This window comes from Oryctolagus cuniculus, chromosome 15 (assembly GCF_051225735.1).
Source record: "Oryctolagus cuniculus isolate XC-2025 breed Fujian yellow rabbit chromosome 15, ASM5122573v1, whole genome shotgun sequence".
Lineage (NCBI taxonomy): Eukaryota > Metazoa > Chordata > Mammalia > Lagomorpha > Leporidae > Oryctolagus > Oryctolagus cuniculus.
Genome location: NC_142881.1, coordinates 83,068,024 through 83,092,192, shown reverse-complemented (window position 1 = coordinate 83,092,192; position 24,169 = coordinate 83,068,024). Strand labels below are relative to the sequence as shown.

Below are 24,169 nucleotides of genomic sequence, written 5' to 3'. Positions count from 1 at the left end.
ACGGAGAACAGCAGCAGGAGGGCAGCCGCCACCCCGCCGGGGCCTTCGGAGCAGGGGACGTGCCTGCCCACCCTCTTCCTAGCCCTCCTTCCTAACCTCGACAATGCACTGGGAACATTCCCTCATGACCACTGTCACGAGGGAGCTCCAGCAGACGGTGGGTCCTTGACCTGCTGGTTAAGATGCCAGTTCAGATGCTGGGTCCCACATCACAGCGCCTGGGTTTGGTACCTGGCTCTGGCTCCTGACTCCAGCTTCCTGCTGATGCATTTTCAGCAGTGACAGCTCAAGTCACTGGGCTCCTGCCACCCACGTGAGAGGCCTGGTTGTGTTCCCAGCTCTGGACTTCAGCCTGGCCCAGGCCCTTCCCCATACTCCTGGGCATTTGGGGTACCTGCAGATTTCCATGCTGGTTCTCTCTTTCTCTCTCTCTCTCCTTCTTGTTCTACCTCTTAAATGAATAACATTTTTCAAAGAAAGAAATATGGCCCGAGAGTGGACTGTGTCTGCAGCCTCAGACAGAGGATATGATGGCCATCTCCACCCTAGTCAACAACAGGCCTATGGCGGTGCAGGCTTGGCCTGCGGTCAGTTTACCCTGAGTGCTGGGAGACCCTGGGGGCTGCCACAGCCAATGCGCTTCAGCTCTGGGCTGTGGGGGTTTTCATGCAGTGTTTCCTGGACCACATCTGCAAGGGAGATGCAGAAGATCTGGCCAACTCCCCCAGAGTTCCCTAGGGGAAGCAGATGTCACTCTCAGTCATCCAAGCATCCCACTGATGTAGACGGCGCAGATTACACAAGCCTGGCAATGAAGAGGTGAAGAGTCTGCCTCCTCAGAGCCCCCAGAGAGTCCAGTGTCCCAGGAAGCCAGCAGAGACCAGCCTGGCCCTCGTGCTGAATGTCAAGGTGACCCAGCTCAGCATGGTGCAATTCTCATTTCAGGTCCAAGCAAAAACATGCATTTTGTATTCCCTGATAGGCTGGGCCACAAACTCACAAGCTGTGCCCCAGCTTGGGGAAATTCAGCCATGAACTTACAAGTAGACCCTCAGTTAACCCACGGATGACTTGATACAGACCCTGTTGCTGGCAAAGGGGCTCTGGAGAATGTGACCTTGACACACGTTATTCCCAGCCTGTTTTGCTTCATCCTGATTTGGATGGAGATGTATGTCCGAGAACCCTTAGGTAGGTAGTTGGTTGAGTGTGGAGGCAAATGCCTGCTGAATGCTGGGCCCAGCTGGGGAAGACAAGAGGCCCGGTAGGCAGCCCCTCAGCAGCCAATTGTTTCAAGGCCTCTGTCCCTGACAAGCAGGAAATGCAGATGCTTTGGAAGTCTTCCCACTAAAAGATAATAGCTGTTTAAAAAATCGCTTTTGAGATTTTCTTTTTTTTGAAAGTCAGAGTTACACAGAGAGAGGAGAGGCAGAGAGAGAGAAAGGTCTTCCGTCCTATGGTTCATTCCCCAATTGGCCGCAACAACCAGAGCTGCGCCAATCTGGAGCCAGGAGCTTCTTCTGGATCTCTCACACGGGTGCAGGGGCCCAAGCACATCTCCTGCTGCCTTCCCAGGTGCATTAGCAGGGAGCTAGATCAGAAGTGGAGCAGCCTGGACTTGAACTGGTGCTCGTATGGAGTGCCAGCATCGCAGGCTGTGGCTTAACCCACTGCACCACAAGGTCAGCCCCATCTCTCTTGAATTAAATCAGATATGTCTGTAGGCTAAATCCTGCTTGGGAGGTGGTGACTTTGTGATCTTGCTCTTAGATGATCTCTAAGGCCCTGTCTGCCTGGTTCTTTAGAAATCAAAGAAAAAAAGGCTGTCATGTTCACATTTTCTTGGGGGTGCAATCCCAGGGAAATAAAAGAGTAGGGGGTACTGAAAGTGAGGCAGGCTGGGAAGAGGCGTGCAGGGCACAGGAGTGTGTTGTGAGCTGGCTGCTGCCCTGCAGGCAGTGAGGGTGTACTCCCATGGGATGTCTTCATGGAGGGTTTAGGAAACAGTCCTGTGCAGTGTTGAGAAGGAAGGCATGGGGGAAGGGTGAGTAATAGGAATAATGCCAGTTTCTTCCCATCTCTTCTATCCTACTGGTTCTGATCTACCCCATACCACAGTCAACCCCTGGGCTGCATCATTCATCCTGCCTAGGTAGCATCTGAGGAAGCCCAGGTCTCTATGGAGATACTGAGAGGGCCTGGCTCTCTCCTGGTAGAGGGTAACAGGCAACTCCTGGGGGCTGGTGGGAAAGCAGGTCAGGGCCCATGTGAACATGATGTCCACTTCAGCTATCAAACAATTCAGCATGAGACTGATCACTCCTCAGCATCAAAATTACAACTCTGCTCTTAAAAAAAGGCCATTTTCCTCTTCCTCGCCATCTGTTCATTGTGTTACCCCAGGATCCTTCGGATACACCTTTTCCTGTATACAAACAAGACACAAGAGAGCTGTGTGGTATCCAAGGGCTCACATTGGAGCATCAAGAAAGAAGAGGAGGAAGAAAAACTGGCCCTGCAGAGTGCCTGACCGCATGCAGAAAATCACAGGGGATCTGCCAACCATTCTCACTGGTATTAGTAAGAGAGCTGAGCAAGGTTCAGGATACAAAACCAATAAATAAAATCAATGAACAATCTGAAAATATAATCCAGGAAACAATTATATTCATTTAGGGATGACTTTAGCAAAATAAGGGCAGGATTTTACTCTGAAAACTACAAAATTTTGCTGAGGGAGATTAAAGAAGACCTAAATCAGGACAACAAACTACAGACTCTCGGACTAATCTGGCCCCCTGCATGCTTGGTAAATAAAGTTTTATTGGAACACAGCTATACTCACTTATTGGCATATTACTTACAATGGTAGACATGAATGGTTCAGGAAGCCAAAAATATTTATCCTCTGACCCTTTATAGAAACTTTGCCAACCCTTAATCTAAATACACCCACGTTCACTTTATAGTGCTAACATGACAGTTCTTCTCAAATTTATCCAATGCCATTCCTAAAGAAAAGTCATTTGTAAATAAAGAGTGCATCAGACTTCCTAGAGAAATTGGCAAACTTCGGCTAGCATTTATATAGAAATACAAGTAATTTAGAATAGCCAAAATACTTTCTAAACAGGACAAGATGAAAGAGGTTACACCAGCCAATTTCAAAAGTTAAATTCTGGGGCTGGCACTCTGGCTTAGCTGGTAAAGCTGCCGCCTGCAGTGCTGGCATCCCATATGGGCACCGGTTCAAGTCCCGGCTGCTCCACTTCCAATCCAGCTCTCTGCTATGGCCTGGGAAAACAGTAGAAGATGGCCCAAGTGTTTGGGCCCCTGCACCTGAATGAGAGACCCAGAAAAAGCTCCTGGCTCCTGGCTTTGGACCAGCACAGCACCAGCCATTGCGGCCAATTGAGGAGTGAACCAGCAAATGGAAGATCTCTTTCTCTCTCTCTCTCTGTCTCTCTCTCTCTCTCTGTCTCTCTGCCTTTCCTTCTCTCTTTGTGCAACTCTTTCAAATAAATAAATTTTGGAAAAAAAAGTTAAATTTTGTCCCAGGCACTTGTTAAAAAATGTCAAAGACAGGGCCCGGCGCTGTGGCTCAGCGGGTTAACGCCGTAGCCTGAAGCGCTGGTATCTGATATGGGTGCCCATTCTAGTCCCAGCTGCTCCTCTTCCAATCCAGCTCTCTGTAATGGCCTGAGAAAGCAGCAAAAGATGGCCCAAGTCCTTGGGCCCCTGCACCCGCATGGGAGACCTGGAAGAAGCTCCTGGATCCTGGCTTTGGATCAATGCAGCTCCGGCCATTGCGGCCAACTGGGGAGTGAACCATCGGACGGAAGACCTCTCTCTCTCTCTCTCTCTCTCTCTCTCTGCCTCTCTTCTCTGTGTCACTCTTTCCAAGAAATTCTTTAAAAAAATTTTCAAAGACAGATTGTATTCAGACTACCGGTGGTTGGAGAGGGACCCTGTGGTCTGAACTGGGCTCTACTCCACCCAAAGGCAGGAGATGTTTTAAACGCCGAGCCATGCCAAGGGAAGCGTGTTTGAGGACACTCTCTAGGGGGAGGCTGGGTAAAGGTAATCTTGGTATCCGGGTTTGCTAACCAGGTGGGGGCCTACCCTCCTATCAAGGGCTGGAAGACTGAGGGATGATTGCTTTTCAAAGGGATGTATCCAGCTCTGTACTGGCACGGACACATTTCAGAGAGACAAAGAAAGGAGTCCCAAGGACGAGTTTTCTAAGAACCGAAGGGAGGTTCGGGGCCCATGCTCCATGGCATTGAGCTCTCGTGGGCAGGGCCTTTATGGGGCTGAGGTCAGCATACAGCTCATCATCCTGAGTTCACGGCCATGAGCTGTGAGAAGCTAGGCTAGTGTTTGTTGAAGCCTCTTTGTGTTTGTATGTGTGTGTGTGTGTGTGTGTGTGTAGGGGGAACCTGGTGGTGGCCTTTTCACGCCCACTTCAAAACCTCTTGCTGTCAATTGTTTGCAGAACAGCCAGCACAGTCACCTTCACCGTGACCCCCATACACAGAGCAGGTGCACCTTTGCTATCCCCACCCTGCCCCCACCCACAGCTGCATACCACACTTGTAGAACAAAGCCCTCACCAAACTCTCGGGGAGCTGGCCTCCTGCTTACGCCCCATGTCCTGCTATGTCTAGGTCCTAACATTGTCCCCTTCATTACTCAGAGAGGGTCACTTTGTCCTTTTTGCTATTCCTCACCACACCAGGAAAATCCTCCCACCCTGGCTGGTGCACCCGCAGCTATCTGAGTGTCTGCAGATTGAGAGATTCATCCCCCACTCCAGGCCATCGCTCAGAGCAGCATCCACGCCCACACTCCCTTCCTTCCTGTTGCTTCTTACTCACAGCATTTGTCATCCCCCAAATTACTGTGCATATAGCAGGTACCCCCGTTTCCACAGGGGATCTGTTCCAAGATCCCTCAGCAGAGCCCTGAAACTGGAGATAATGTCAAACCCTGTGGGCACTTCTTCTTCCTATACGTACCTATGATGAAGTGTATCAGGCACAGTAGATTTACAACAACAACTTCACAACACAATAGAATGATTATGATGATTTAAAGTAATAAAAGCTATGCAATGTGGCCTCTCCCTCTATTTCCCTCTCTCTAATTGCACCACACTCAGCCTTCTTGGACTGATGTGAGATAATGCCCCATTGTGAGGAGATGAGGGGAGGTTGAATGATGTAACTCCCTCTCTCTCTAACTTGGCCTCTTGAGTAAATAAATAAATCTTAGGAAAAAAAGAAATGAAAAAATAAAGCCCCCACCTCTCTGTGCTCCAGCTCTCCCCTCCCCAATGGTGCTGCTCTTACTGTTCATTCGTTCGTTCACCTACTGTGTGTTGGGCACTGGTTAGGGACTGGTTAGGTGCATGCCCCCCACCCCCAGCACAGACTGCTTGCTCGGCCTTGATTTGCAGCCAGCTGGAAAGGTTGTGGCTTTCTTTCCCCAGAGCCTCTCCATGGCCAGCAGGTTGGAGATGATTATGTGCAGGCCCTGCTGCAGTTGGAGCTCCTGACACACTTTGAATTCCTTTCAGTCACCAGGCCAGTAAGAAGTGGGCCGAGGAAGGGGAGGGGGTGATGCCCTTCTGCCCCTGGGGTTCAGTCTCAGGGTGGCGGCTTCGTAGCCCCCAGTAAATGAGCAGATCCCTAACTGGGGCACTAATCTTCCTGCAGAGCCCTTGACATTTTCCAGAACTTTCTTTTTAAATGTTTATTTATTTATTGTTTGAAAGGCAGATTTACAGAGAAGCAGAGGCAGAGAGAGAGGTCTTCCACCCACTTGTTCACTCCCCAAATGGTTGTGACAGCTAGAGCTGGGCCAATCTGAAGCCAGCAGCCAGGAACTTCTTCCAGGGGTCCAAGGACATGGGCTATCTTCCACTGCTTTCCCAGGCCATAACAGAGAGCTGGATCAGAAATGGAGCAGCCAGGACTTGAACTGGTGTCCATATGGGATGTCAGCACTGCAGGTGGCAGCTTTACCTGCTATGCCACAGCACTGGCCTCCAGAACTTTCTCTTAGCTACCCAGAGCAATCACACCTGCTCCCTCCTCCCAATCCAGTTTCTGACCTCAGAATTAATGTGTTTAAAAGAGGACCCATCAGGGCCCAGTGCTGTGGCACAGTGGATAAAGCTGTCGCCTGTGAAAGGGACATCCCATAGGGCCCTGGTTGGGGTCCTGGCTGCTCCACTTCTAACTGTGCTCCCTGCTAATGCACCTGAGAAAGCAGCAGAGGATGGCCCAAATGGGATTAGGCCCCTGCCACCCATGTGGGACACTTGGAAGGAGCTCCTGGCTTTGGCCTGGCCAACCGTAGCCATTGCAGTCACTTGGGAAGTGAACCAGAGGATGGAAGGTCTCTGGGTGTGTGTGGGTCCCTCTGTAAACTCTGCCTTTGAAAAAAGTAAACAAAATCTTAAAAAAGAGGCGCCATCACACACCCTGGGAAACAGCAGGTGCTGGCATTAGTGCCTGGATCCCTGGCACCCATGTGGGAACCCCGGATGGAGTTCCTGGCTCCTGCCTTCAGTCTGGCCCAGCCCTACCTGTTGTGGGCATTTGGGGAGTGAACCAGCACATGGGAGGCCTCTGTCTGTTTCTTTCTCGTGTGTCTTTCAAATACTTTTTTTTTAACAGGAAACAGACACCAGACAACTCCTTCTCTTTCTCTATTTGCCATCTACTGCCTTCCCTTTCTTTAAATATTCTATTTATTGAGCAGCAGAGTTACAGATAGAGAGAGGCAGAGAGAGAGAGAAAGGTCTTCCAGCTGCTGGTTTACTCCTCAAATGGCCACTACAGCTAGAGCTGAGCCAATCCAAAGCCAGGAGCCAAGAGCTTTTTCCTGGTCTCCCATGCAGGTGCAGGGACCCAAGCACTTGGGCCATCTTCTACTGCTTTCCCAGCCCATAAGCAGAGAGCTGGCTGGGAAGAGGAGCAGCCAGGACTTGAATCAGTGCCTATATGGGATGCCGGCACCACAGACAGAGGCTTAGCCTACTATGCCACAGTCACGGCCCCCTGCCTGCTCTTTTCATGAGGAAGCTCTGTGAACACACAGGGAGGTGGCACTCACCACCTACAAACCCAGAGGAGGGATCTCAGGAGGAGCGGCCCCCTCGAGTCCCTTGATCGGAGACTCAGCCTTGGAGGATGCCCATGTGCATTGCACTTGGCCATGGTGACCCCAGCACACACCACCACCACCACCACCAGGGAGAACACCAGTCCCCTAGCGTCCACAGGAAGTGGGCAGGTAAGCTTCCTGGACCGTTACTGCATCTGGCACAGCCAGCTTTTAAGATCCCAAGGCGGGTTTAGTTATGGCTGCTGGCAACCACACAGCTTTCCTTTGTAGAGCACTTCTGACTTTCCCCCTGGGATGGCACGAAAATGGCACAGAGGGCGAGTGGCCGCTTCTGATGGGCCACTTGGGTGGTCTCCCTTGCTCCTGGTCTAGGGCTGCTGAGTTAGTGATGGAAACTTATTCTTAGCTTCCTGGGCTTTCAGTATTCTGAGTCCTCAGCAGGCAGGAGCGAGCCACAGTGTGGAACTTGGGGACAAATGCTTTCTGGTCCAGGAGATTTGCTTTATAGCATATTCTTTTATGGAAACTCTTTTTTCTTACAGAATTTTTTATTTTTAATTTTATGTGAAAGGCAGAGAGCGAGAGCAAGAGAGAGATTCTCCATCTACTACTGGTTCACTCCCCAAATGGCCTCAACGCCAGGGCTGCACCAGGCTGAAGCCAGGGCCAGGAGCTTCTTCCAGGTCTCCCCCATGGGCTCAAGGGACAAGCACCCGGTCCATCATCCCCTGCTTTCCCAGGAGCCTTAGCGGGGAGCTGAATTGGAAGCAGCGCCTCTTGGTACTTGAACCATTCCCCCACCCCATGGGAGGCTGGCACTGCCAACAACAGCAGCTCACCCTGCTACACCACAGCGCTGGCCCCCAGCAGGGCGATTTCAATGAAAATGTAGACCGATTTCAACAATGGGAGGAAGAGGCACCCCTGTCACCCCTGTAATCCATTCCTTCAAGCTCCAGGCTGCATAAAGGAGACACCAGACAGATGTTTGCCAAATGAATGAGGCATTCATTTCTTTTTTTTTTTTTAAGATTTATTTATTTGAAAGGCAGAGTTATAGAGAGGCAGAGGCAGAGAGAGAGAGAGAGAGAGAGAGGTGTCTTTCATCTGCTGGTTCACTCTGCAGATGGCCACAATGGCCGGAGCTGTGTGAAGAATTCATTTCTGCCACACTGGTTTGTCCGTGCTCCCCAAAGGCTCATGGGTTGAAATTTGATGCCCTTGTCAGGTGTTAGGAGGGTGGAAATTCAATTTGACCCTGGTATTTAAAGGTCAGATCTTTGGAAGGTGACTAGGATTAAACAAAATCATAGAGCTACTAGGACTAAAATACTGGTGGATAATTGGTAGCGGGGCGGGGGAAGAAGAGGAGGGAAGAGGGAGAGGGAGAGGGAGAAGGAGAGGGAGAGGGAGAGGGAGAGGGAGAGGGAGAGGGAGAGGGAGAGGGAGATGCACAAGGAGGCAGCAGGTGCAGGTGCAGACATTCAGGTCTCCCTGCCTGGAAGAAATCTGTCACCAGACGCAGGCCCTTGAACTTCTACACCTGTGAGCTAAATAACCCCTTTCCTTTATAAAGTTATCCAGCCTTGGGTATTTTGTGATAGTAAGCAAAATAGACCAATATATGACATAATCCAGTTTTCTCTCTTGTGTCTCTAGAATTTCTTTGGATCCAGTAGATCCTGGGAATCCTCTGGGGGAGCATAATTAGAGACCCTGTGTATTGCTTTCACATAAACCTGACTCCTTTGAGTCTCATATTGAAATGATTGCATTGGAGGGAAGGTATTACTGGTTTTTTAAAAAAGATTTATTTTTTATTTATTTTGAAAGAGTTACAGGGAGAGAGGGAGAGAGAGTCTTCCATCTGCTAGTTCACTCCCCAAATGGCAGCAACAGTCAGGGCTGGACCAGGCCAAAGCTAGGAACCAGGAATTTCTTCTGGGTCTCCCATGTGGATACAGGGCCCAAGCACTTGGGCCATCTTCCTCTGCTTCCCCAGGCACATTAGCAGGGAGCTGGATCAGAAGTGGAGTATCCAGGACTTGAACCAGAGCCCATATGGGATGCTGGTGCCACAGGCAGAGGCTTAACCTACTATACCACAGCACCAGCCCTAGGTATTACTATTTTTGTAAGAAAATAGACATAGAGAGAAAATACAGCTTACTCTAAGTTTAGATGTCTAGCTGGTCAGTGTTCAGAAGCTTAAAGAAAATGGCCTAGGTTCATCAGACACAACTGGGATCAAAGTTCTTTTGGGGGGATGAACTGTCTCTTTTATTAATTTTTGATGTTTTATTTTTTTATTTGAAAGAGTGACAGAGTGCGCGCGCACACACACACACACACACAGATCTTCCATTCACTGGGTTATTCCTCAAATGCTATGCATGGACCAGGCCAAAGCCAGGAGCCAGGAACTCCATCCGGGTTTCCTACATAAGTGGCAGGAACCCAAGTACTTCAGCCATCAACTACTGTCTTCCCAGGCACATGCAGCAGGATTTGGATCAAAAGCAGAGGTGGAGGCCAGTGCTGTGGCACAGAAAGTTAAGCCTCTGCCTGCAGCACCCACATCCCAGGTGGGCGCCAGTTCGAATCCCAGCTGCTCCACTTCCGATCCAGCTCCCTGCTATGGCCTGGGAAAGCAGTGGATGATGGCCCAAGTCCTTGGGCCCTGCACCCATGTGGGAGACCTGGAAGAAACTCCCGGCTCCATTCTGCTGATGACCTTGGACTGTCCGAGCCACTGAGGGAATCCTGGGCAGCTGTCCTTTCTCCAGAGTGCCATCCTGCTTCTCATCTGCTACACCCGAGTGCCTGGAGATCACTTTCTGCGGACTGCATGGAGCCATGTCTCCAATCTCACGGTGCAAAAGTGAAGCCACCACAGTGGCTAGGACTCAGCCCGCACACCGGGGGTCTCTGAGACCGACCCACAGCATGCTGGGAGAAGCACAAATGGTGTTGGAAAGGAAACTTTGTCTGCTCAGAGACCAGCTCTCTGTTGCATCTTAAACAACCCTAGGTTGAGGTGAAGGTTAGACATGGCCCCTTCCCATACCCCTACCCCGTTACCTTCACGCGGCCCAGCCAGCACCTGCGCCATCCCCCACGCTGCCCGGAACATACCTTCCCTTCCCTGAAGCCCATGTGCACGCCCCAGGACAGGATCTAAGCTCCTACACCCTCTCCAATCATCTTGACCTTGTCTTGACCTTCTCACCTGCTGCACTACCAAAAACAATCAGATTAAAAAAATCGACAAGAACTTGCCCTTATCTTGTTTGTCTTACATTCAAAAGGATGAAGGATTAAGGTAGACAAATATTTAATTTGCCTCTTGGCCAAAACAGGGGAGACCAATGTAGAGAAATACTTAATAAATATTTAATCTGTCCTGTTTCCAAAGGAAGAATGATTAAGGTAGACAAAGAATGATAACATTTAAGGTAGGTCAACATTAAGTTCTTTTTTTTTTTTTAAGATGTATTATTTATTTGAGAGTTAGAATTACAGAGAGATGGAGAAGAAATGTCTTCCATCCGCTGGTTTACTCCCCAGATGGCCACCATGACTGGAGCTGGGCCGATCTGAAGCCAGGAGCCTCCTCTGGGTCTCCCACATGGTGCAAGGGCCCAAGGACTTGGGCCATCTCCTACTGCTTTCCCAGGCCATCAGCAGAGAGCTGGATTGGAAGAGGAGTAGCCGGGACTCGAACCAGTGCCCATATGGGATGCTGGGCCAATTCTGTGTTTTTTTCTTCCCAAATCACCTGTCCGACCATGGGAAGGCATTGGTAAGTATTAGCTAGGGAGGTGTGTTTCTCCCCCACCTTCCTCTTCTGCCTGGTACCCTGGGCTGAGGGATGGGGCTTTCTACAGCCATTGATTAAGAAAGGACTCAAGGCTCAGCCTTTAACTTCCAAACAGACTTTTCCCAGCTCATGGCAGGGATGGCAGCTTTTGAAGAAGATGGCATGAAAGAACAGCCACCATTCAGCCAGACTCAACATCCAGCCCAGGGCCAGGGCAAAGGAGAGGCAGCTGGGGGAGTGGGTCCCAGAGACACAGTGCATGCCCTGCCTGTGACCACACCAGGGTGGTGCCCCAGGAATGGGGGCAGGCAACAGAACCCCCAGGTAAGTAGGGGGGTCGTCGAGCAAGGAAAAGGACACTGTGCTCCCTTCTTGCGGTACCCAGGAAAGTGACTTCTCTGTGGGTCCCCCTACTGCCCACAGCTCACCGTGACAGCAACAGAGGAGACACCAGCGTTGTCTCCTGGGCTCCTAGGGGTGCATGTGTCCAAGAGGAAGGAGACCAAGTCCCTTAAGATTAGAGTGATGCATGTCTGGTTATGTATGTAGTCCTGAATTATGATTTAAAAGTGTGTTCCCCCTGCGTGGGAGACCCAGAAGAAGCTCCTGGCTCCTGGTTTCCGATCAGCACAGCTCTGGCCATTGTGGCCAATTGGGGAGTGAACCAGCGGATGGAAGACCTCTCTGTCTCTCTCTCTCTCTCTCTGTCTCTCCTCTTCTTCCTATGTAACTCTGACTTTCAAGTAAACAAATAAATATATATTTTTTAAAAAAAGTGTGTGCCCTTTTCAACCCATTCTGAGTTTTTGTCAATGATGTGGACCTGGCTCTACACATTTGGCAAAACTCATCTAAGAGACACTTGGGTGAATTTTCTTCCATGTAACTCGCACCTCAGGTCTGATTTAAATACACACACACACACACACACACACACACACACACACTATGCTGAACCTAGTGATAAGAAAAGGAGAGAGAGACACCTTCCATCTCCTCATTCTCTTCCCAAATACCCACATCAGCCAGGGCTGGACCAGGCCGAAGCTAAGAGCCTGCCACTCCATCTGGGTGTCCCCCATGGTGGCAGGGCCTCCAGTATTTCAGCCGTCATCCCCCTCTTCCCAGGAGCATTAGCAGAGAGCTGGATCAAAGCCGAGCAGCCGGAGGGGCACTCTGGTGTTGGATGCAGGGATCCCAAGCAGCAGCTGAACTCACTGCACCGCAACACCCACCCCCCAAACTTCTTATTAACTACAATAATTTTTTGTACTGCCTTTTGTCCTGGCTGCTTAACCCCTCAACCCATAGGCCGCACCTTAGCCAAGTGACAGAGCTGATCGTCAACGATGGGGCAGGAATGAGTCCCTGCCCACCATGCCTGGGAAGCACGTTTTGCCTGTTGTTCCTGAGTGTTAAACACGTGTGCTTTAATAGAGCCCCAGGGAAAAGCAGGCAAACTCTCCCAAACTGTCACGAAACAGCGGGCAACTCTTCTACCAAATCACGGTGCAAACTCTCCAGGACAGGCAAGGTTGTGCACCTGCCAAGGATGGGGTGAATGCTGTGGCGCTGCAGGTTACACCGCCACGCAGCACTCCCGCCTCCCATATCAGAGTGCCGACTTGAGTCCCGTCTCCTGGGCTTCCAATCCAGCCCCCTGCCAGTGCACCTGGGAGACAGCAGACAATGGCCCATGGGGGAGGTCCAGATGGAGTTCTGGGGTCCCGGCTTTGCCCTGGTCCAGCCTGGCAGTTGCAGGCATTTGGGGAGTGAACCCATGGATAGTAGCTCTGTCTTTCTGTCTTCTTCTCTTTCTCTATCCATTGATCTCTCAAATAAATAATATTTCAAAAAATAATAAATATGATTAAGGAAATCTGATGAGCAAGCTGTGGGTCTAGCATATGGGGACGATTGATAAAGTCTGAACACAGATTGGATATTACTGGTTATCAATGCCGTGTGTTCTGATTTTGAGAAGTGTACTGAAATTACATGAAAAGAATCCGTGTTCTCAGAAAATCTATGCCAAAGTATTCATGGATAAAGGGACATGATGAGTCCAGCTACTTTCAGATTATTAAATAAAAATGTGTGTGTGTGTGTGTGTGTGTGTGTGTGTTTGTATGGATGTGTGTAGAGAAAGACGAAGACCAGAGAGAGGGAAAAGGGAGAGAATACGAATGGGAATGCAACTCCAATAGGGCAAATGTTAATGTCTGGTGAGTCTGAGTGAAGGAACTACAGGACTTTTTCAAACTATTCTGTAACTCCTCTGTAAGTGCAAAAACTATATCATAATCAAAAGGTTTTAAAGAGCCTTATTACTGGTCTGCAAGCACATGAAGAACTGTCCAGCACCATCAGACATTAGGGAAATGCAAAGCACAAGGGGACACCCTGTAAGAAGTCCATTGTCAAAAATATAGACAACCCTTGTTGATACAGTCTTGGAGAAACTGGACCTGCATGGCAGTTTCTTAAAAAGGTAGGCACCAAGTTATCATTTACCCCAGCAATTCCACTCCTAAATATACACCTACGAGAACTGAAAACAGATACCAAACATACCCTTCTGAAACACAAATGTTTATACTAGCATTATGCATATTAAGTAAAAGGTAGAAGCTAACCAGATGTCCATGGATGGCTAGGCAAAGTGCAACATATTCATACACTGTGGTATTCAGCAATAAAGAGAAGCACTGACACATTGCACAACACAGGCACACTTTGGAAACACCTCTGTAAGAAAGAAGCCAGGGGCCAGCATTGTGGAGTAGCAGGTAAAGCCACTGCCTGCAGTGCACACATCCCATGTGCACACTGGTTTGAGTCATGACTGCTCCACTTCCTATCCATCTTTCTGCTATGGCTCGGGAAAGCAGTGAAGGATGGCCTAAGTCCTTGGGCCTCTGCACCCGCATGGGAGACCCAGAAGAAGCTCCAGGCTCCTGCTTCGGATCACAGCAGCTCTAGCTATTGTGGCCAACTGGGGAGTGAACCAGTGGATGGAAGACCTTTCTCTCTCTCTCTCTCTCTCTGCCTCTACCTCTCTCTGTGTAACTCTGATTTTTAAATAAATAAATAAATCTTACAAAAAATATTGGATGAGACCAGGCTGTGGTCCCTGGTGGCAGCACCTATGTATTCACCTACATCATCCAGAAATCCCCCCCACCATCAACACACACTCTGAAATAATGTTCAGTAAGCTATCTAGTCACCCTTATCCAGCCTGAATGTCCACCAGAATTACACATCACAATCACATGTATATTGTCATATCTTTCATATTTTTATATTGACTTCTTCTTTTTTTTGGACAGGCAGAGTGGACAGTGAGAGAGACAGAGAGAAAGGTCTTCCTTTGCCATTGGTTCACCCTCCAATGGTCACCATGGCCAGGGCGCTGCGGCCAGTGCACCATGCTGATCTGACGGCAGGAGCCAGGTACTTATCCTGGTCTCCCATGGGGTGCAGGGCCCAAGTACTTGGGCCATCCTCCACTGCACTCCCTGGCCACAGCATAGAGCTGGCCTGGAAGAGGGGCAACCGGGACAGAATCCGGTGCCCCGACCGGGACTAGAACCCGGTGTGCCGGCGCCGCAAGGCGGAGGATTAGCCTAGTGAGCCACGGCGCCGGCCTTGACATCTTTTTCATACTCTGAAATTACAGATGATCTCCAAGGAATGGTAGGGACAAGTCCTGATCACTTCATGGGGGGAAACCTTCCTGTGTATGACACAATCGCACTGACACTGCTCGCCTCTTTGATAATCTGAAACTTGGTAGTGTTTGTACAGCAAATAATATCTAGAAGGTGCAGCAGGAGGGAGCTAAGATGTTCTGGCTGTCAGCACTGCACTCAGACACTGATGAGAACAGCTATTCCTACACCACACCACAGGATCTAAGGAAGCAGGTGAGTGACCACAGTGAGAACAAGAAGAAAAGACACTCTGAGGAATGCAGGAAGAAAAGAGGACAGCCATACCCACCTCTCAGATCCAAGTAGCAGGGAAAGGGGTGTCTGGTTTTCTGCTTGGAGGAGAGAGGAGGAATTGCACCCAGACCTTTGATGTTAAACCCAGTACCAGGCTCACTACTATGAAACATGGTGCCAGACAGGGCCCCAGGGCCATTGCTCCCAAGCCAGTGGCTACAGACTGAGCCCAAGTGTCCTCTTTAGTGAGGTGTCAAGGGGACTGCCTCAACCATCCCTTTCTCAATCTTGGAAAGAGTACAGAACAAGACCCCAGCCACTGAGAAACAAAGTGATTTCAGGATTGTGCCCTGTGACTCAGTGCCCATCTGATAAATACCTGACACTGTTCCTATCCCAACATTTCCCTTCCCCAAGCCCCTGCTTCTTGATTGACCCCAGTGCCAGGAGTGCCAGGTGGAGACCTGTGACCCACGTTAATCAGACTTACATTCCAAACAGCATCACTGATGGATGATGGAAGTGAGTCCACTTCAGGACCGGAAGCATGGGTCTTGGGCTCCAGCAGTGATTGCCATTTTGGCATTGGTGGCGTGGTACTTGGCATCTGGCTCAGCACCAGGAACAGGACTGCAATGATAGACTATCCCTACTTAGGCACTTCCTCAGTTAACTTTGAACAAAACACCAACCGCAGCATTAGGACAAACCTGGGCTTGGAGCACTCTCTAGTGCTAAAACAGTGACAACACATCAACAGCAGACTTATGTTGCAATCTAGAGCTGAAACAGCCCAAGTGTCCATATGCTCTGAAAATAGACTGCTTGGAATTTCTGGAAGGAAAGTCAAAAACAAAGCCACAATTTGAAGGCTCAAGGAAACAATCCCTCAAGTTGAAGATGATGTAGTGTACTTACAAGCATCAAGAACTTTCAAGTAACCACAACCTCACTTAAGGAACAAAGTAAGTTTTCAGAGGTCAGACAGACGGCAACTGACATGTACAGATTCTCAGATGTAGAATTAAAAAGAGCTGCTGTATTGCAACTCACTAAGCTTCAAGAGAAGATGGCACAACTATTCAATACTCAGAGGAGGAGGCTTACTAGAGATGAAGGTAGTTTTCTTTTTTTAAAAAGTATTTATTTATTTGAGAGGTAGAGTTACTGATAGTGAGAGGGAGAGACAGAGAGAAAGGTCTTCTTTCATTGGTCACTCACCAAATGGTTGCAATGGTGGGGCTGTGCCGATCCGAAGCCACGAATCAGGAACTTCTTCCAGGTCTCCCATGCAGGTGCTGGGGCTCAAGGATTTGCCCCATCTTCTACTGCTTTCCCAGGCCATAGCAGAGAGCTGGATGGGAAGAGGAGAAGCCAGAACTAGAACTGGCGCCCATATGGGATGCCAGCACCTCAGGCAGAGAATTAAACTACTGCACCACGGTGCCGGCCCTCAAGAAATGAAGGTAATTTTCAAAAACCAAACAGAAATCTTTAAGCTAAAATTATACTAACCAAAACTTAGAATATGATAGAATGTATCAATGGGAAACTATATCAAACAGAAGAAGCAGTAAACTCAAATATAGGCTATTTGAAAATGAACATATGGAGGAGCAAAAAATAAAAAAAATTCCAACAAGTATGAAAAGGCTTACGTGTATTTTAGGATTCTTTGAAAGGTACACACATCTGGTGTATCTCTTCAGTGCAGTGGTGAAGACACTGGCGAGGATACTCACATTTCATATTGCAGTGCCTGGGTTTGAGCACTAGCTCTGCTTCTGAATCCAATTTCCTGATAATGTACACCCTGGGAGGTGTCAGATGATAGCTGAAGTATTTGGGCCCTTGTCACCTATGTGAGGTACCTGGATTGAGCTCTGGGCTCCTGGCTTTCACTTGTCTCAGCTCCAGCTGTGTGGGCATCTGCAGAGTGGACCAGCTGATAAAAGATCTCTCTACCTTCAAACAATAAAAACAAACAAACATATCTACATTATTGTGGGTCAAGAGGAACTGAGAATATTAAATTGGTAGTCAGTACACACAACTAGATAATACAGAACCATCCTGAAGTCTGCAGAAAGGTACAGTGATCCAAGTGACAGGAAGGCATGGGGTCACCAATTAGATTTGATTCAACCAAGTCCATCCCGGGATGTATTAAAATCAAATTTGTCTCCAGGGAAAAGATGAGTCTCAACATTGCAAGAGAAAGGAAGTGAATGACACACCAGACTGTCCCAGTTCACTTCTAGAGTGATAGGGCAGGATTTACAGATGGCACGAAAAGAGATGTGATTCTCACAATGTTCTTGGAGAACCTGCTGACCAGGGATATTGGATCTAGCAAAGTTATCATTCTGTTATGGAGGACAGATAATGTTATTCTCTGAAAAACAAGAGGTGAGAGAGGTTATTGTCTTATAGATCTGTCCTACAAGAAAGGAAGTTTTTTAAACTGGAAGAAAGAGATGCTAATGAGTAAGAAAAAATATTAGAATGTGGAAAACTCACTGGTACAAGTCACTAAATACACAAATTCAGAATGCTCCCATATTGTAAACAAGGACATCCACAATCCATATGTTTAGTATGAAGAATAACAAGCAAAAGAATTAAGAATAATAATTCCACTAAAAATAATAGATAATATAGATTTAAAAGTAGACATCAAAAATTCAAAATGTAGGAAGGAAAGGAGTATAATTTTAGTGTTCTTTATTAGTATGTATCTCTTGTTTTTTTTTTGTTTGTTTGTTTTTGAAGAATTTGAGAGGTAGAGTAAAAGACAGTGAGAGGAAGAGACAGAGGGGAAGGTCTTCTGTCCGTTGGTTCACTCCCCAGTGGCTGCACTGCAGAGCTGCGCGGATCTGAAGGCAGGAACCAGGTGCTTCCTGCCGGTCTCCCAAGTGGGTACAGAGGCCCAAGGACTTGGGCCATCTTCTACTGCTTTCCCAGACCATAGCAGAGAGCTGGATTGGAAGAGGAGCAACCGGGACCAGAACTGGCACCAATATGGGATGCTGGCACCGCAAGCAGAGGATTAACCTAACATGCCATGGACCAAGCCCCTTGTTTTTTCCTTATGCCAAGATGTCTACATGTCAAACAAGCTTTTGATAAGCCAAAAATGTTTTAGTAAGACTCATGGTAAACACAAAGCAAAACTCTATAATATAATAACCAAAGCCAATAAGTGGAAAATTAAAATACACAACTAGGTAAGATCATTTAGCCACAAAAAAGATTATAGAGAAGAAAAATGGTTCAAGTCCTTGGGCCCCTGCACCCACATGGGAGACCTGGAAGAAACTCCTGGTTCCCGGCTTCAGATAGGTGCAGCTGAGCCAACTGGGGAGTGAACCAGCAGATGGAAGACCTCTCTCTCTGCCTCTCCTCTCTCTGTGTAACTCTGAATTTCAAATAAATAAATAAATATTTTTTTAAAAAAACCTTTCAAATTTGAACAAGTGGTATTAAGGCCCATGAGCAGTTTGTTTTGGTGAAGACTACAAGTGCTCACTAGAAAAAAAAATATGTATACAGTGTAACAGTGTAGTGATATATATATATATATATATATAGTAATAGAAAGGCTCTACAGCTCCACTAATTAATGTTTTTATATATGTACATATATATGATTTGTTTATTTGAGAGTAAGAGTTACATAAAGAGAGCAGGAGAGAGAGAGAAAGAGAGAGAGAGAGAGAGAATCGTCCATCTGGTTCATTCTCCAACTCTCCCGGATGCACAGCGTTGTGGGCCAGGCAGCATCCACTCCCGAGTCTTGGCTCCTGCCCCTGAGCAGGGCCCCCAGGTGTGAGAGGTGTTTCCTGCTGGCTCAGTAACTCTTCTGTCCCCTGATAGCTGTGGAAGAGGAGGTCTGGGGATGAGCATTTATCACCCTCGGTCTCTTTCTGGACTAAACAGGCCATCAACTCCACACCGAATGTGTGAGAATCCCATGGTTTTCAACTTATTGGTATTTATTTGCATTCTATTGTTTGCTAGCAAGTCTGCAGGGCAGGGAGACTAAAGAGAAACTGCCCACGCCCGTGACCTTCAGGTGATGAGGCGAACAAGGCTGCCATGAGGACTGGGAAGAAACTGACAGGCAGGACAACGCCATGGCTGCATGGCTTTAAGGGGTGCAGGGAGGCCTCCTGCCCCCGTGTCTGGGGAGAAGTTTCTCCAGGGGTTGGTGAGTGCTGCGTCAAGGTAGGGCAGGACAGCAGAGGGGGACACCTGCATGGGTTCCTGGGCACAGGAGGGGCTCCTTACAACGAGGAAGTGGAACAGAGAGTGCTGTGGTGCATGTGCAGGGGATGGGGACGCTGGACTCTGTGGTACCGGGCAGGCTGCAGATGAGACTTGGGTTGTCACTGCCCTGACCATGATGGGGTGAGCAGGAGAGGCTGTCCTGGGGCCTGAGGCAGGGCAGGGAGGGGCTGGAGACAGGTGCATCTTTTGTTCCTCATCCACCTCCAGGGTCCTGACAGAGGAGGAGATGGCCAACAGGTGGGATGTCACCTGACAGTAGGGGACAGAAGCCACGTTGCAGAGGTGAGTTCATCCCTCCCCCCGGGTGTCCTCCATGCTGGGCCAGGTTGGCAGGGGCTGTGCAGCCAGCTGCCTTGTCACCCAGAGCAGATTCATCCCGGGTGCCTCCTGAACCCATCAGCCTGGGGCCATCGTGTCAGCCTCACCAATGAGCACTGCTCTGAAGGCAACAAGAGTTCTTGAAGGAGTGCAGATTCCCGCCTTGCCATGGGGCTGTGCCCGCTGCAAGCCCACCTGACTGCACCAAAGCAGCCCAGCAAGGCGGGGTGGGAAAATGGGGGGACACTTGGTGCCATCTCAGTGTAGCCTGCATGCCATGAGGTGACAGTGACAAGGACCGGGTGCTTCAGGCGTGGAGCTTCTAGTCCTGGGGGAGGCCTGGAGCACACCCACCTTAGGCACACACGTATGATGCACATAGAGAAATACATGCGCACCCCACAGTAGAAGACAGCTCCCCCTCCCCGGAGTAAGCAGCGAGGAAGCAGCAGGAAGGCAGCCAAAGCTGGAAGCCTTGAGGCTGGGCCAACCCTGCTAGGGTCCCTGAGCTCTGCAGAGCCCGTGCTGACCACGAGCAGCCCAGGGGCTGGAAGGGCTGAGCTGCTGCTGGCAGTGACCCCTGCATCCCTCAGGGGTGGGTGTCCCGGTGATCAGCACCCCGGGGAACTGTGGGCCTGTGGCTGCTCCTGCCCGATGCATGCTGTCCCTGTCCTTATGGTCAGCAGCAGCCCGGTGTTACCAGCGTGCGGCTCAGGAGCTGGTGCCCAGGAGTTCTCAGTGCTCTGTGCCTGAAGCCATGGTCAGTGTCAGGACAGGGCCCTGGCTCCCGCTCTGGACAGTCTGGACCACGCTGGCTTGAGGTCCTATGCAGGTGGTGCTCAGCGGGCTGCTCCCCTCCCCCCATCCCAGGAGGATGCCGGTGTCTACCTCCTAAAACTCCTGGGAAGAAGGGCTGGAACAGAGCAGGAGGGGTCGGCAGGGGTTGGGAGTGCTGGGGTGGGGCCTGTGGTAGGACAGGAGGCTGCAGCCTTGGGAGTCTCCATTCAGGTCATTGCAAGGGCAGTCCCGAGTGTGGGGACCTCAGGGAGATGGACAGGCCATGATGGGGCTCCCTGTGCCACCTTGTGTTCATAGAGAAAGGCTTTCACAGTTGTGCTGTAATAAAATTGCAGAGGAAGAAAGGAGGGGCAGGAGGTGCAGGTTGCCTGAGACTTGGGACCGTTACGGCAGGTGGCAGAGGGCCCTGGCACCCCTGGTTCTGGGGCAGTTCTGCCAGAGCCCTGCCCTCTTCACCTGGGCCCTGGGGAGAACACAGGCCCCACTTCTGGTGACTTTTTATGAAGCCGGGATGAGAACCCTGACCCCTTGCCAGAGCTGTGTGTCACTTGGGATTGGCTGGCAGGATTCTGTGACATCACAGTCACTGAGAACTGTGCACTCTGGGTTGTCGGCAACCAGCGGTCAGTAGTGCATCTACTGCCCAACTGACCAGATGTTGGTAGCGTAGGCAGGAGGCACTTTTGCTAGAATCCAATGGATTCGCGATGGAGGTGAGTGGGACTTGCTCTGTGCATGAGCTGTGACATGGGGAAGGTCACGCCAGGTGGGTGGCACTGGTCTCCCACGCCAGGTTCCATGAGTGATGTGGCTGAGCTCTCAGTGGGCCCCTGTGTGCAGAGCGTGTATACAGTCGTCTCATTCCTCCCACTCTGCTGGGCATCAGTGTCGAATGGGCCTTGGTGTGAGTCTGTGTCAGACACAGGTTCAAGACTAGGTGTTGGATCAGCTGGTATCAGGTGGGGCAGCGAGGCTGGCTCTGAGAGCCCTAGAGACGCGGGGGCTGGGAGAGGGCCAGGGAGACCCTTGGACTTGGGCTCCCTGGAGGACACGTGGATGCCAGGCTGGGAGAAGAGCATCCTTTCCCAGGGCAGGGGAGGCAAGGTGGGGGCTGTCCTTCCCCAACCGTCCCTAGTCCCTGTGCTCTGGACAAGTCTTCCTCCTGGGACCCGACCACCAGGTGCCCGCCCACCTGGCTGTGTGGCTGTCCCCCCTCTGACCAGGGGGACAGCCCTCAGGGCAGCAGTTCCCGTGGGCTCCCTGTGCTGGCTCACATGTGCGTGTGTGTCTTACAGATTGGATATGGACGCCCTGAGGTCCGGCAGGGCCCAGGAGCGAGCAGGGATCATCTTGAAATATGAGCAGGTACGGGCCAGGGTGCTGGGAGAGGAGGTAGGACCCTGCCTCAAGTACTGTGCCTGTGAGAGCCAGACCCCACCTCCCTGGGGACACAGTGGGGAGGGTGGCTCAGCTTCCCTCAGTGACTGAGACCCGGACTTTTCACCTGGGTCCCCTCTCCCCTGCAGGGTCCCCGTAAAGGGCCCCAGTTTCACCTGGGAGAAGAGGACAACGAGAGTGGAGCCCTTGTCCCAGACAAACTTGGCTTCCTGCGGTGAGTCCTCTGCACCCCGATCCACCCAGGGGAGGGACCAGGGTCAGAAACCCCACCATTAGGTAGCACACCTGTCCCCAGGCCCCCTCCTTGATCCAAGCTGTTGTCACAGTGCAGGCACAGGTCAGCGTGTGGCCAGAGCTGATGACCCAGTGAGTGAATCCAAACTGCAGGCAGGGACAGAACTGGACATGGGGCAAGCACGGGGCACACTGCCTCTGAGGCCTCTGTTCATGCTAAGTAGAGGGGGTGGCTTGAGGGTCTTGCCCTGCTCCTAGGGGACACAACCGGGCCATCAGCATTCCAGAGCTGTGGCCACAGGGTTGGGGCACCAGCCTAGAAGGTGGCAGTTGTCCAGGAGGTACCTGGGTCTCAGGGGCCAAGCTAAAGGCTTAAAGGCCTGGCTTGAGGGACGGCCAGGGATGTGACCTCAAGGCTCCGAACCTGCCTGCAGGCTTCCCCAGTACAGACCGGGACAGAGGGGTTTGCAGCGGAGGGCACTGTGCTGGGAGGAGTGGGACCTGAGGGCAAGAGACAGACTTGGAGGCCCCGTGGCTGGAGGGTGGGCTCCGGTGACCTAGAGGGATGGAGCCGTCTCGGCCACCTTAGCTCTCGGGGATGGGGGTTCTGGCTCCATGTTGTGCCAGAACCTGGAGAAAAAGCAGGAGCCGAGTGGTGGAGAGATGGCCACGGTCCGGGCTGAGGAGGGTGAGGTGGGGAGCAGGCACCTCAGGCAGCCAGTGCATAGGGAGGAGGGTGGGCAGGGGGGTACCCAGGGAGGTGTGGTGGTCCCAGGTGCTTCGAGTCCCAGCTGCACACTCACAGCACTGGCAGCAAGGGCTCCTCCCTGGCCCTGGGCTCCCTATGCTCACGGTCCCAGCCCCTGCTGGGTGTCTGCCTGCAGCATGGCTGCCCCCTCCCTGCCCTTCTCTGTGCCCTGGGCTGCACCTCAGCAGGGTGAGGAGGACACAGGTCCTGTCCCAGCCTTGCTGGGAAGTGGACCATGCGTGGTTCAGTGCCCATTCTCATGGTGTTGTCTCTCTTGCCTTTCAGTAAGCAGAAGCCGCCCAGGCATGGATGCCTGGCAGTGCAATGGGTAAGCTGACCTTGGCCATGGACTCTTCATCTAGGAGGCAGAACTAGCAGGCCTGTGGGTATAGGCAGTGCTTAGGGGAGTGCCATATGGTCCTCCAGGGACAGCAGTTCCCAGGAGATCTGTTGAGGCCCACATGCCCCAGAGCAGGCCTGCAGCTCTGAGGTCCCCGCCTGTGGGCCACTGTGACCCACTTTCCTGGATGAGATGGGACTGGCTTGAGGATGGCTTGTCCTGTGGGCAGAGCCCAAGCCCCTGAGGCTCCCCTAGTTGGAAGGTCTGGGTGCCGTGGTCTGCCCCTTTGCTGGCTCCTCCCAGCTGAGTTGTCCACAGCCTCCTGAGCTGCATCCGTGGCTTCTCCAGAGGACACTGCTGGGCTCACACCATCCTGTCTCCATTCCCAGCATAAACATCAGGAGGGCCGCCGACTGCAAAAATGGAACAAGATGCTGCGAAATTTCACCAAGTACCGCAGCAGTGAGAAGGTACCTGGACCTGAGGGCCCCTGGGGACCACTGGGGGTGGAGTTGGGATGCACGGTACCCATCACTGTGCCTCTCAGACACAACTGTCCTGCCCTGAAAGGACACAGGTCATCTCAGCCCAATGCCCTTGCACCCAGGACACTGTCGCAGTAGAAGATCCAGTCTCCCCTGGGGCCACTCCCAGATGCAGGGCAGGCACAGTTCCTGGTGCCCTGTGTGGGCAGTGAGTGCACCACAGAGCCTGCACTGAGCCCTCGGCCCTCCTCTCACTGTTGGGTCAGGAGGCCCAGGTCCAGGCAGATCTGGGGACACAGCACAGAGCCCAGGGCTCCCCTTCCTGCTGTCTCACCCTACGCTCCCCCCCCACAGAGGGCCTGGGGCGGGTCTCACCAGCGCCTCCTCTCTCCTGTAGTTCCACCGGAGAATTGAGAAAGGCATCCCTGCCCAGGTGCGCGGCAAGGTGTGGGCCATGATGCTCTCCGTGGATACCAGGAAGGCCCAGAACCCTGGCAAATTCGAGGTATGGCTCTGCGTGCAATCTGAGGCAGGCCGACCCGCTCGGGCCTGCTCAGGAGCGCAAGGCTCCCGTGTGGTGGACAAGTAATGCCAAGGAGGAGTGGTCATTTGGTTGGGGCCCCCACCCGGCCCTCCCCTCTGCCTCATCCACGT

At 51.2% G+C, this 24,169-nt stretch overlaps 1 protein-coding gene across 3 annotated transcripts in view; it reads right to left on the bottom strand.

The window, feature by feature from the left end:
• LOC149122126 (beta-microseminoprotein-like) overlaps positions 1 to 24,169 on the bottom strand; it is a 48,259-nt gene that overhangs the window by 19,219 nt on the left and 4,871 nt on the right. For 2 of the 3 annotated variants that reach the window (XM_089313677.1, XM_089313678.1), the window contains exons 2-4: positions 16,776 to 16,869; positions 16,126 to 16,258; positions 15,395 to 15,534 (exon numbers count right to left, since the gene is read on the bottom strand). In XM_089313677.1, coding sequence (XP_089169803.1) covers positions 15,395 to 15,534; positions 16,126 to 16,249 — 264 coding nt within the window. In that variant the 5' untranslated portion in view covers positions 16,250 to 16,258; positions 16,776 to 16,869. The remainder of the gene's footprint in view (positions 1 to 15,394; positions 15,535 to 16,125; positions 16,259 to 16,775; positions 16,870 to 24,169) is intronic. The other variant, XR_016221138.1, reaches the window with a different exon arrangement.